The sequence below is a fragment of the Hippoglossus stenolepis genome, chromosome 18 (genome assembly GCF_022539355.2).
Source record: "Hippoglossus stenolepis isolate QCI-W04-F060 chromosome 18, HSTE1.2, whole genome shotgun sequence".
Lineage (NCBI taxonomy): Eukaryota > Metazoa > Chordata > Actinopteri > Pleuronectiformes > Pleuronectidae > Hippoglossus > Hippoglossus stenolepis.
Genome location: NC_061500.1, coordinates 6,448,115 through 6,460,544, shown reverse-complemented (window position 1 = coordinate 6,460,544; position 12,430 = coordinate 6,448,115). Strand labels below are relative to the sequence as shown.

The following is a 12,430-nucleotide window of genomic DNA, read 5'->3' as shown; positions in this document are numbered from 1 at the left end:
GCACACGAGTAAACTGATGTTTTAACCTCCTGTTAATATAAAACTGAATGACTGAGACCGATGTGAGCTGCAATATTCAGACGCCACAATCTACCTGCTGATTCCACACGCGCCTGTCTGTCTGTAAGTGAACTGGTCATTTTATCATCTTTACTTTTTACATGCACATTCTTAGGGTTCCAGGCAAGTGCAGTGCCGATAATGGCGCAATTTCTATAAGTTAATATTAAGAGAAGATGAATAAACAGGCAACCAATGCTCTGTCAGTGGAGGAGGGGCAGTGTGCGTTCAGTATCCTCGGATAAACGAAGCCAAATATGTGATCAGATATAAAACAAATTCAGTTTCATTTTTTTTCATTTGCAGATAAACCAGGTAGGATGAACACAAAGTTTTCTAACTTCACTCCGCATCATGGACTGTTTATAAAAAGCTCTGCACACAACGTCCAGCATGTAAAACAATGACAAATTGACAGCATAAGGGAGATATTACCACAGACCAAGCAAACCGTCAAAATGCTGCGACGAATGAGTCCGACTGCGACTGAAAGCAACTGAAGTCGAGAAGTTTCGAGCCCTCAGCACTAAGACGGCTGAAGTTAATGCTGCTGAACAAAAAAACAAATTTTTCATGTCTTTCTCTTCTGGACCAGTGACAAATGATGCTGCGATGGATCAGCAGAATAAATAATGGGTGAGGAAAATATCTATGGGCTTTGTTATGTGGATGGACTGATGATAAAACACCTCTGAATTGTTTGGCAGGTATTGATAAAATAAACGAATACTTGTATTAATTGGGGCTGACAGATTTGCTTCAGCTGCAGAACATTGTTTTCCTCGCAGCTAATTTTCTGCTTATCTTACCTTAAAATTGTTACGAGAGGTAAACAAATAAATGTTTGCATTTCAGAGAAACATTCGTTGAAAGAATCGTGCTTCTGCTGATATGTGTATTTCTCCGGCACATTCTGGTGCTTCTGGGCCTTAATGTCACCACAAACACCCACATCGAGCAGCACAACTCGTCTCGACCTGCCACTCGGAAAAATAATGATCCACCTATTAAATATTACCCAGAAACCTATTTGAGATGGAAATGTAATGGCCCCGGCAGTAAATCACCTGGATAAGATTAATTTGTGCATGTGGGTGCTCGTGCCCATGCACTTATTATGTATTTCTTTGCAGTGGAGTCATGAGGTGGTGGCATAATAACTGAGAGCTGTGAATCATTAATGACAGTGCAGTGGGGTTAAGGAGGCTGTCTATCAAAGCAGACACAGGATAGTTAAGATGCCGCCATGTGGGTGGACACGGAGCTTTGTGTGTGTGTCTGTGTGTGTCTGTGTGTGTGTGTGTGTGTGTGCATCTGCATTATGATTCCACATCTAAATGGATAATTCACCTTGATGTTGTGGAGGCAGTTAACCGTGATTCTCACCAGTGCTAACAATAATGTTTTACTGTTTAAAATTCTAGTGCTCTTTGGCGTGCACCCTCCACAGGGAGGCCCGGGTGCAGTGGTGCAGAGTCATCCTCAGGTCAGCGCCGACACAGCTCATAAGGATGCACAGTCTCGCAGAGGACATTTTCGTGAGGGTGGATCATTTCCATATTGGGGGCTTGAACTTGGCTCCTCCAGTTGAGGAATCTTGTTTGTCATTAAGCTCCCACCGTGTCCTATACGTGTGCGAACGGAGAAAATAAAATGTAATTGCTTGTTGTCGGGTTCTCCTAACTTTTAGACTTTCAATTAACATGGACGCTTCCTGTGACTTCATTTATTTTAAATGAGGATTTTAGGATGTTTGTTTAACCTTGGGCACGGCAGTCATGCCTGACAGAGAGTGAGTCACATCCATGGAAGTGAACTCCACTGAAACTACTGAGGAAAACTATTCTGAGGGGAAACATTAATAAATGATTCTCATGAAACTAATATCATTAGTCAGCAGATATTCATAATTAATTTGTCATCTATTTTCCTGCTTCATTTTACATTAAATCACTACTGTAACCACGTGAGCATTTTTAATTACTTTCTTTACATTTACTGTTGTTTCTTTATTCATTAATTTAGCATGAATCCTTTTTAAAGGTCATTAAATACAAGGCGCCTGAAGGCAAATTGAAATTCTCTCTCAGCTGATTTAATAAAGTCAGAAAAAAAGTCCAGTAGCACCACAGTGCAAGTTTCATAATCTGACTTCAAAATAAAAGCAAATGAGTTTTTCAAGTCATGGTTTTTCATTAGTTTTTTTTACATTATGTATGTGGAAAGATAATGGAAAATATAACCTGTATGAATGTATATGTTGGTCAGTCTTTTCTAAGGTGTGAGAAATTCTGAACATAAGTAAAACCAACTGCAACGAAGAATTAAGTCCTCAAGGCTAATTTGAGTTAAATTGACAATTTATATTGAATTAGAATTCATATTAAATTAAGTTAAATTGGACTTACTAATTAATTGTGTCCTTAAAATGTTGATTGTAGCCTCATGCCCATCACAGATCATCTCAACCCTAACTTTTCAGAATGTATATTTTATTACATAGGCTACAACAATAAAGAAAACATAATGCATCTCATATGGGCTATTATATTTATTAGGAGGATTATGATTGATTCCTCGAAATATTAGATTATTACTTTACTAATATTGGCATTACTGTATTAAAAAAACATCATTATAAAGTGTAAACGCAACATAAGGGAATACACAAAAGCATTTAAAAAGAGAATTAATTCAAAAAATCTGATTTTAAAGATTGAAAGTAACAATGCAGTATAAGAAAGTTGTTATTTCATTTAATAAAAGAGGCAAACATCAAAGTTAGAGACTTGAATCAGACTTTTAGATTAGGGTTAGGTTTATTTAACACAGAATAAAAAATACATTTGAAGATGAACAATCTTAATAAACAGTATAGGAGGAGGCAGAAGTGATCTTATTTTGAAGCATCCAACTAAATATAGTAACATTTCACAAAATTCAAAGTTTACATGCAGAAAATCCTAAATTAACAGCAACATGTTTAGCTTAGTAAAAAAAACATCAATGTTATTATGAATGCAACAGTAAAAGATGAGTGTGTGAGTCGAACAGGGAAGTTAGAGACTTGTCCTTTAGTTGCAGCAGTGAGGTGTTTTACTTTGGTAACCGCCTCCGGAACTGGAGTGTGTCGTTATGGTAACCTTGACTCTGATCTGTGCCGCTCGCTCGCGCGCAGCTGCTCTCATTTCCCAGCGCTCAGTGAGAGAGAGAGGAAGCAGCGCGCGCTTCAACAACAAGAAGAAGAAGCAGCAGAAGACTTCACCTCTGTGAATATGACTCAGCTGTGAGTGAGCAGCGCAGCAGTACACGCACTGTTTGTGAATGTGCTTCACGTGTCCGCGCGCCACAGTGAGGGACACTTCACCCGTGTCACCGGCGTGGGGGTCGAGCCCGTGGATGCAGCGGCCGGGGGTCGGTGCGTGAGCCCCGCAGGATCCACCTGTCTTAGGGGCGCCCGCGGCTCCTCCAGCGGTTCCCATGTGGATGAGGAATATGACTCCGGAGATGCTGCTGCTGCTGCTGCTGGTGCAGATCCTGTGGGTTTTACCTGGGACCGGAGCGGCTCCTCCTGTGAGCGCAGAGCAGCTGGACACCGGGGTGGTAAGTTTCACACCTTCCCCTCATGCATACCCCACTCATGCACAAGTTGCCCCCTCCCCCTCCCCCTCCACCTGCCAGTGGATCCAGGGGTGCAGGCTGTGGGGCAGAGGCGGGTTTCCTCCCCTGTCCTACTTCTGCTCCTCTTGAGCGTCCAGGGAAGGAGCAAGTGCTGTCTTCTCCAAATACTTGATCTGCATGTTAACGCCGCTCTGCAGCTCCACCAGGCTGGAGAGGAAGATGGACAATGCATCGAGTGGATGCTGATTCCTCTGAGGGAAATGTAATTCAGAACATGTTTATTTACTGTCATCAATAAATGCATGTGATAATAAGGGAGTCTTTGGTTGGAGCTGCACATTCATTAAAACTGGCAACCTCCACCATCCAATCCATTTGAGCCTGCCACTGCTTATGACAGGTCCCCCTTGATCATGTAGCACATCAGAGCTCCTCATGAGCAGTGAATCTCATGTATCTTCATGTTTTTCTATGAGTTCTAAAGGAACATGAGTCCAGACTTAAAAAATTCCAGGCAGCTGTATCAAGGGATAATACCTTGTGTGGGTTGCACGCGAATATGAGAGCATCGTCTTCGTAAAACTTTAGATTCTCGGGCTTCTAAAAGCTGTTAATCATCTTCTCCTCTGAGCAACATTAGGTTTTCGTTGCTCCTCATCCCAACCTCTGTCTTTCCTTCCAGTGCTTCAACTCCTCTTCTTAACACCTGCGCTCGGGGATTAAGTTGTTTTAACAAAGACGAGAACGAGAGCATTAAAATGGGTCAGTTTCTACGATTTTACTTATTCTTTGCTTTAGGGTTTTTAATTCCAGCTTGAATCGCTGGGGCTTTATTTTTCTTTAAGTCCCGGACACTTTGATTGGTAGCTTGAATGGGCAATATTTATAATCCAGCTAAGATTGCATGGGGGGGCGAGACAAAACTCGAATTCGATGTATGTAGGTTACCTAAATTTGTTCTTGAGTTTCATAATCTAGAGAAATTGTCCATAAGTCCAACACAGCACACACAATAAGCCCACTAAGCATAGATTATCCATATTTTCAGTTAGTGTGAAAGAGCCAGACTTGGTGCAGAAGTGAATGCCAACAACCCTGACATCAGGACACGGCCCGCTGCACCTCAGCTCTGAATCAATCTTTTTGTGGTTTTCCAAAAGGTCAGTGTCATCCGGCAGTGTTTTCGTCAGGACCGCTATACAGTTCTTTTTTCCCCTTTGGCCACAAACAACCAAATGCCTTCAAACAGGCCATTACATTAGTAGAATAGACCTCCCACATTCAGACTTTAATTTCTTTGTCTTGTTATATTGTCTGGTTGAAAGTATGCTGCTGCCTCTGAGCACTGACCACACTGTGTGTTTTCCAGCTTCGTCTGACCTTTCTGGAATCAATTTAAAAAATACATGGACAGAAATTGAAAAACTATGGCAATACTTGTTTTTCGTGTGGGTCTGTAAGGCTCCTTCTCTTTCTCTATGTTTCACTTAGTTGCACTTATCGCTTGTGATGTGGAACAGAGAGAATCTAGCAGAGTAGAGATGCCAAATCGGGGAAATTGAGGATTAATATCATTAAAGTGCAACACCCAACAACACCCAACAGAACAGCTTTGGCATACGGAGACAAGGAAGGCAATGGCAGATGTAAGAGTGGAGGAGAAGTGGAGGAGTTTTCCCCTCCAGAATAACCTGAAGTGGGAATTAGTGTAGTGGAGGACCATGGGCGTCCTGAGTCGTACCAGTTCAAGCTGTTGGCTACAGCTCCAGTTACTCCCTAACCTGGAGCTCTCAAGGCAGATGCAATGCATGGAAGAGTGGATGGGGCAGGCTTTGAGTGGTAATGCGAATGTGAGAAAAAGGCTCAAATAAGTCGCTAGATGAAAAGCTGAGGTGAGAGCAGCAATTTCCTTCCATTTACTGCGACAGAGAAAATAATACACAAGGTGGAAGCTTTCCTGCGTTTTCAGATAGAGCTGTATATGACACACACAGTACAAAGTGGTCCTGTAGCCTCTGTGCAGCCTGTAGTCTGAGGGCCATTACTCTTGTTTTGATGCCTTGCTCGAGTTCATGTGGCGGTAAATGCAAAAGCAACACTGCCAGTCCAGGGTTGGATACACACCTGAGAATGTCCACATTTGTTATCTAGACTGGCACTAACTTCTGTTTGTCTATTGGTGCAGGTCCCCACACACAGAAATCTCACACTCTCTGGCTACCTCAAGAGTTTTTTTATGTCAGTATATCTATAAAATCTGTTAAAAGCACCGTGTGTGTAGAATTTAAGAAACTTTGTACCAATGCAAAGACAAATATTGACTCTTCACTGAGCGCTCGCACATACAGTATATATTGCTTATATGCTACCAATCACATTTTCCCGTTGCGTACACAAAGCAAACTCCACAACCAAATGAACACACACCATGTTCCCCAGCTGCCTCTGACTCTGCAGCATAGAACCATTAGCCGTAATGTATTGGTCATCAATGATGAGGTCGTCTACACAGAATGATTTTCTTGACCCCCAGTATGATTCTCACTGTGACGACACACTTTGAAAGATCTTCGATAGAGCGTCTGCAAGGTAACTAGCTTTACTCCTTAAGTCCACCCTAGGGGGTAAATGTTTGAACTTCCTGTGCCCACAACCCACAAAGACATGAAAGTGCCTTTCAAGTTTATCATTTTGTACCAGTCACCCAGCTTGACCACGTCTTATGAGTAAGCACTTGGAATGATCTTTGCACTACTCCTGCAGGTCCAGGACAGGTCTTACATTCCCAAGTTTTTTGGGGGCTGCCAAAAAAGTAGTCAGAGTACAGACTCTTTCTTCTTTTCCCAGGAGAGGGAGCAGAAATAAGCTCTCTTTGTAGAGGCTCTTGAACCTCGAGGGAGTGGGTGTCTTCCTGTCTGCTCTTCAGAGGCCATATGTCCCTGCCTTTCTCTGGAGATTGAGGGGCAGATGGCAAACGTTCAGTCCATATTCGTATGAATTCCACTCAAATCAGGGTCATACTAAATGTTGAAAAGCCCTGTGAGAAAGTTAGTATTCATGAAGTCGACCACACTGCAGCATAGTCGCCAATTCTGTGGGTGCACAGATTTGCTCAACTGGAGGGATTATGCATCTGTGATTTTGGGGTTATATCATTGTCAGTCAAACTCCAAACCTTAACCACAAATCAGAATGTGACTCCCTATGATCCAACAATGGCGAGTCAAAACAAATCCAACTTGAATATTTAGAGTGCAGTTGTTTGGGCTGATGGGTTAGTGTTAGGGCAAGGGTGTCTGGCATTGAACTGTTAAGAGCTCCCACTGGCAGTAATGTAAATCGTTGCATTTGCACTGTGGTATCTTTAAGGAGGGGATATACCTGATAAAGGGTGAAATGTATTTTAGACATCCACCGTTGTCAATTACTTGAGAGACAAAAAGTTCCCCTCCTGTTTTCATTGCAAAAAACCCAGATTCCTCTGTGTGATCCCTGATAGCGAGGGCAGTTTATCTCAACAGTATAACCTAACAGCCGCTCCTAGTTCATCATGAAAAGACACAAAGAGAGTATGAGAGCAGGCAGAGCCGATGATGATTAGTTGGCCGGTGACTGATTTCATGTCACTGGGGAGCCAGAGGACACACAGAGAGCATCATTCTGCGCCACTGTAAAGGCCGTGAAGCACAGATAGGATCAGCTGATTGTACACATCATTCTTTCTCCACAGTGGATAAATGTGTGTGAGTGTGAGTCTAATCGTATTCGCTATTCACTCAGCATAAAAAATGTGAAAAAAACAAAAGAAACACATAACCACAAAACAATCTTCTCATCTCTATCATTGCTCCCATCCAGACCCATTACATTTCATAGCCATGGCGCTCCATCACTTGGCTTTTGGTTATGATTGTGAACCTTATATACGGCGTGTCACTTCAAACCAACCCCACAAAGTCCTTAAGTATCTGAACTACACACCCTAGCACAGATCAAAAGCTTTCGTTTTATAGCTTCGGTGCTCTCTGGCTTGATCTACCACTGCACAGCAGCAGTTGAGGGAACGCATTCCCAACAATTAAGATGTAAATACGCCCTGTGTTTTTTCTACTCATCATATCAGGAGTTTTTTTTATGTGCTGTTTTCCCAGAGGAACTACTCAGCTAAACAGTCAGGGCTTTCCTTTGGATAAGCAAGAGTGAGCTCAGCAGATTAGCAGCTGATAAATTACCTACAATGCCGTATATTCAGCCACCTGTGGAGATTTATTCATTAAAGAAACACAACCATTACACATTTGAGTAATGATCCCAAAACCTTAAGACTGTGCGATAGTGTGTGTGTGTGTGTGTCTGAAAGGACAACTACACCCCACCAGTCCCTTTCTCGCCTTCATTTTGCTGTTTCATTTCTTCAATGGAAACACCATCTGGCATCAATTCCTCTGGAGCGGCAGGCGCTCCCCCGTCTGCTGCTCTCATACCGCCACCGCTCTCTGCCTTCCCCCCACTGCTCCAAATCCAAAATGATGAGTTCCTATCAGGTCCTGGAATTGCATTAACAACAAAAACAAAAAATCAACTCAAACAAAAAGACAAGAAGTAGTCTTACACAAAACTTTTTTTTTTTATGCTGTTAATGATGCCCAGGAGCATTTTAGTGACGATCAAAATCCCAAATTCCTTGAATTGTGGTGAGTTCTTAGGATCAATTCTGATGCTATTTACTAGAGCCTGACTGATATTGGTATTTGGGGGCTGATGCTAATACGGATTTTTCTCATTTCAGATACAAATGTACAGAAAAATTCAGAAGACACCTTTATCTAACCCTTGTGATTAAGAATATTGAGAATTGTTTATTATGTAATCTAAAGCTTTTCATATTGACACATATCAGCAAACATACGCAGACATAGATATGTCCGTGAAAGGCTCAAATTTGCTCTTAATATTGTCCAACTGAGAAATCCTTTTGGGTTATTTTGTTAGGTTGAAAATAGCCACGTTTCAAGAGGGAAAATGTCGAGAGGGCTTCACTACTATGATGAGTAAGTAACTTGATCATTTAAGTACTGCCTCCATTCTTAAGAGATTCACAACAAGAACTCAAAGAGCATTCAGCAACAAAATAGTGGGGTACCAATCTCCCTCCTCCATAATCCTCCACCCAACAATGGTTCAGCAGTGTTTAGTCTTGTCTGCAAGCTGGAAAATGTTCATTTTAATAATTCACTTTAATAATTCAGTACATAATGGTGAGATCATTTAATTTGCAAGCCCTGTTTCTAATAAACGCAGTCTGGCTACCAACTTTACCACTGCACTCATTAGTACAGTGTTTGAAATGTGGGTACGTTTCACCAGCATGGGATTCAGTCCCCTTTGTCCCTTCTTCACTTACTCTGTCTCCTTCCATTTCCTTCCTGCACTTATCGTTGGAGGCTTTCTACCACACATCATGGTTCTGCTGATTACGCCCAGAGGACCAGAGATAGAGGGGGCTCAAAGAGAGAACTGGAAGCAGTGACAGTCAGGGGAAAGTATGATGGAGGGAGTACTGCAGGAACATGACTGAGGTGCAAGAGAAGAAGACTTGCTAATTGAACACACTTTCTTCCCCAAAGAACAGTGGAATCAGAAGTATTTCTGTAGGTGCTTTCAGACATGCCCCAAAGTCCAGACCTTTTCCTGCAAACCCTTTAGTAAAAAGTCCAAAAAACATCAGAGTGAGCTCATTCTTTCTTTGGAAACAGGAAGAATACAAATATCTTGGAGAAGGCGCTGACAAAGATGTCAACATGGAAACACAACAGCAATCGAGAGCTTGTGGTGATAAGGGCAGATGCTGGCGTCAATGTGCCGTAAACTAAAACACCATTTTCCTCAGCGGGATATATATACATCATGGCCGACCTCCTGCATGCTCTACCCAGACGCCACCCCTCGTCTGAATGGTTTCGGAGTTGTTCCTGTTGTTGTGAACATGCCTGACGCAGACAATCTCCGGTGTCATTCTTCATATGTTAAAGGAAAAAACGTAAAATGTCCAGTTTTTGTATTTCTGTCTGGAAACAGCTTATGTCTGTCTATGGGTGGTTGGATTGATTGATTGGTTGTTATAATACTAGTTACATAGGTGATGCAGAAATGTTTAACCATGTCAGAAAAATCACTGTAGATGCTACTCACCACAAATCTGTGGTTACACTCTCAGCCTGGATCATTGGGAGACTTTGAGAGCTGCTGTTCCACTTCCATTAAGCATCGTGACCCACTGTCTGTAGAAATGTGTCGTGGGACTCGTATTGAGGACAACAAGATTATTTCAGGAACAATGTCATGTGTGAGAAGACTTGCACACAGAGATTGACAGAGAGCCCGTGTTCAGCTTGGAATATACTATATAGCACATTCTCGGCTTCTTGGGAAGACAGGAAACCCCAATCCACTCCTGTCCGATCTGTCACGAGAAGCCTTGTTAGGCCTAAAAGTTCTCCAGAGATGTGCAAGTTTCTGAGAAGACTGTCAGCGACACTGCAAAGTTTATGAGTTCCTCAGAAACCAATTCCGCGAGGGTCCCAGGAGCCCGGACACCTCATTGGTGGCACTGTGGCATGGGGGTGCGGGACTGATGTGTGGCAGCTGCTGGGCTTCTGCATGACTTTTGCAGACAATGACAACACACTGGTTCTGAGTTACAGTTCGACAGCAGGAATACAGAACTCGATTGTCTGTAGACGTTTCTCACTCTTGACTCCTGAGTAGAATGGAATAGATAGGAAAATAAATACTGGCCACTTACTCTCAATGTAAATTTTAAGCGGTTTGAGTTTTTTAGGTCAAGCAAGTTCAAGCATATTGAACTCTGCTTTTATGGTCCAAACCAGTTTTATTCTGAGAGCTTCTGTTTTCCTTGTCTTCTTCTTTGGTCCATTGGCGGGGGCCATCCAAGGTCAAGGTGCATCACTGCCATCCACTGCTCTACTTCTTCTTCTTTTTCAGTTTATTGGATGCTGGCCTGTTTCTTTGTGGTTTCATCAATTCCATTTACTTCTTTTTAGTTTTTGTCCTTTGTTGTAGAGCCCAAAATTCTATTTTAATATGAATGATAGAAATCTTTACCTTTCTTACATTTGCTGGTGCCGACTGGGATAACATTGATTTATTATTAGATAAATTACACTTTCAGCCGTATTTCAGCCATGAAAGTGCAGCAGGAATAAGGTCTCTGGCATATGGACTGATTAGGTAAAGATTGTAGTAATAAATAACATAAATATATCATATGATAATTATATGATCACTTCAGTCCAAAGCTAATTCTGTGATAATGCCACTGAATGTCACATCGTAAATGGTCACATCTTTTTCTTTCATTTCGAGACTAAAGCCTTTTGAACATTTTGCACATAAACATGCAGAATACAGGTTTGTAGATATATGTGTGGTTATCCTATAGCAGCCTGGTGTAATTTGTATGTGATATAATCAAAGTGAGTGGTTTTCCATAATGGCTCTGCAACATACCTGCCACCTTCAGATGGCTGCAGAGGGCTAATGAACTGAAAGCAGCTGTAGATAAACCTCTGTGGGAAATAAGGATCATTTAAATTATGTTATTCATAGTAATGATGTATAGATTTTCCAGTGGCTGATGCAGATATTTAGAGAACAGGATGGCTGATGGCCAATATATATACTCCCAATATTATGCTGTTGTCTTTTTGAGAAATGAGACACAATTTACTCTACAAATATATGACTCACTGAAAACACACACAAATATAATATGTGTATTGTTATGTGGATATGAAATTGCCTCTCTGGATTTGAGATTTTGGTCATTCTGTGCAGCCACTTCTACGCCTGAGACATATTTTCCATGAAAAGTGACATTTTATTTTGCTCTCTCTCATTTGAATGAACCTACCACCTGCTTGCACCTCTGCTTCCACCTGTGCTGCCGCGCTTGGCACCGAAACACCGCACAAATGGGCAAAAGCAAATGGGTCCAGAAAAAAAACAAACTGTTGGAGGGCAGCTTGTGCTAATCATTGCCCCCATCATGAAAATAGTGCCCTATGGGTCTTATAGCGTCCCATAGCCATATATAGAGATTACTGCTCTGGTGCTCTAGTGCCACTGCAATTTTGTTAAAATATATTTCAGTGAGAGAGCAAAGGAGCAGATAGGTGAATTATATATGCAAACAATAGCTTGAAGCCATGTACATTCATCTATGGCTAACTGTGGGAATGGAAATCAGGCCTGTGCAAATGTGCCCAGTTTCACAATGAGTAGGATTTATAAAAAACGAACCATACATATGCATGGCCTCATAAATCTAACAAGCACAGTACGTTTGCAGATATCTGCCTCATCAGAGTTTTAATCTTATCCACAAAGTTTTGGTGCTATTTATCAGAGTAGGTGTGTATTGGAGAAGTACTGAAGTATTTTCCTCCACTGTATTTGATCCTTGCCGTCTCCCATAGGCTGTTATTGGTTGCATGGCTTACTGTAACTGTGGTTTTGAAGCGAGCTCCCTGTGTAGAAAACCCCAAATCAACTCCATGTGGCCTTTCTATTTTAACCGAGGCATCTCGTCCCCCTGTAGTCACGGACCAGATCAAGGTTTTGGTTACCAATGCTATTCAAAGGACTGACCAGATCTTGTAATTATGGTGGTTTCTGGAGTTGTGCTGCTCGCACGTAGAAGTTAAAATAATCCAGAGGAGCCTCCAAG

At 41.9% G+C, this 12,430-nt stretch overlaps 1 protein-coding gene across 1 annotated transcript in view; it reads left to right on the top strand.

Annotated features, from left to right (window-relative positions):
- The first annotated feature begins 3,241 nt into the window (after nt 1-3,241).
- The window catches only part of mmp17a (matrix metallopeptidase 17a), a 64,176-nt gene continuing 54,987 nt past the window's right edge, over nt 3,242-12,430 (top strand). Inside the window, exon 1 of the mRNA XM_035141707.2 lies at nt 3,242-3,663. Coding sequence (XP_034997598.1) covers nt 3,541-3,663 — 123 coding nt within the window. The 5' untranslated portion in view covers nt 3,242-3,540. The remainder of the gene's footprint in view (nt 3,664-12,430) is intronic.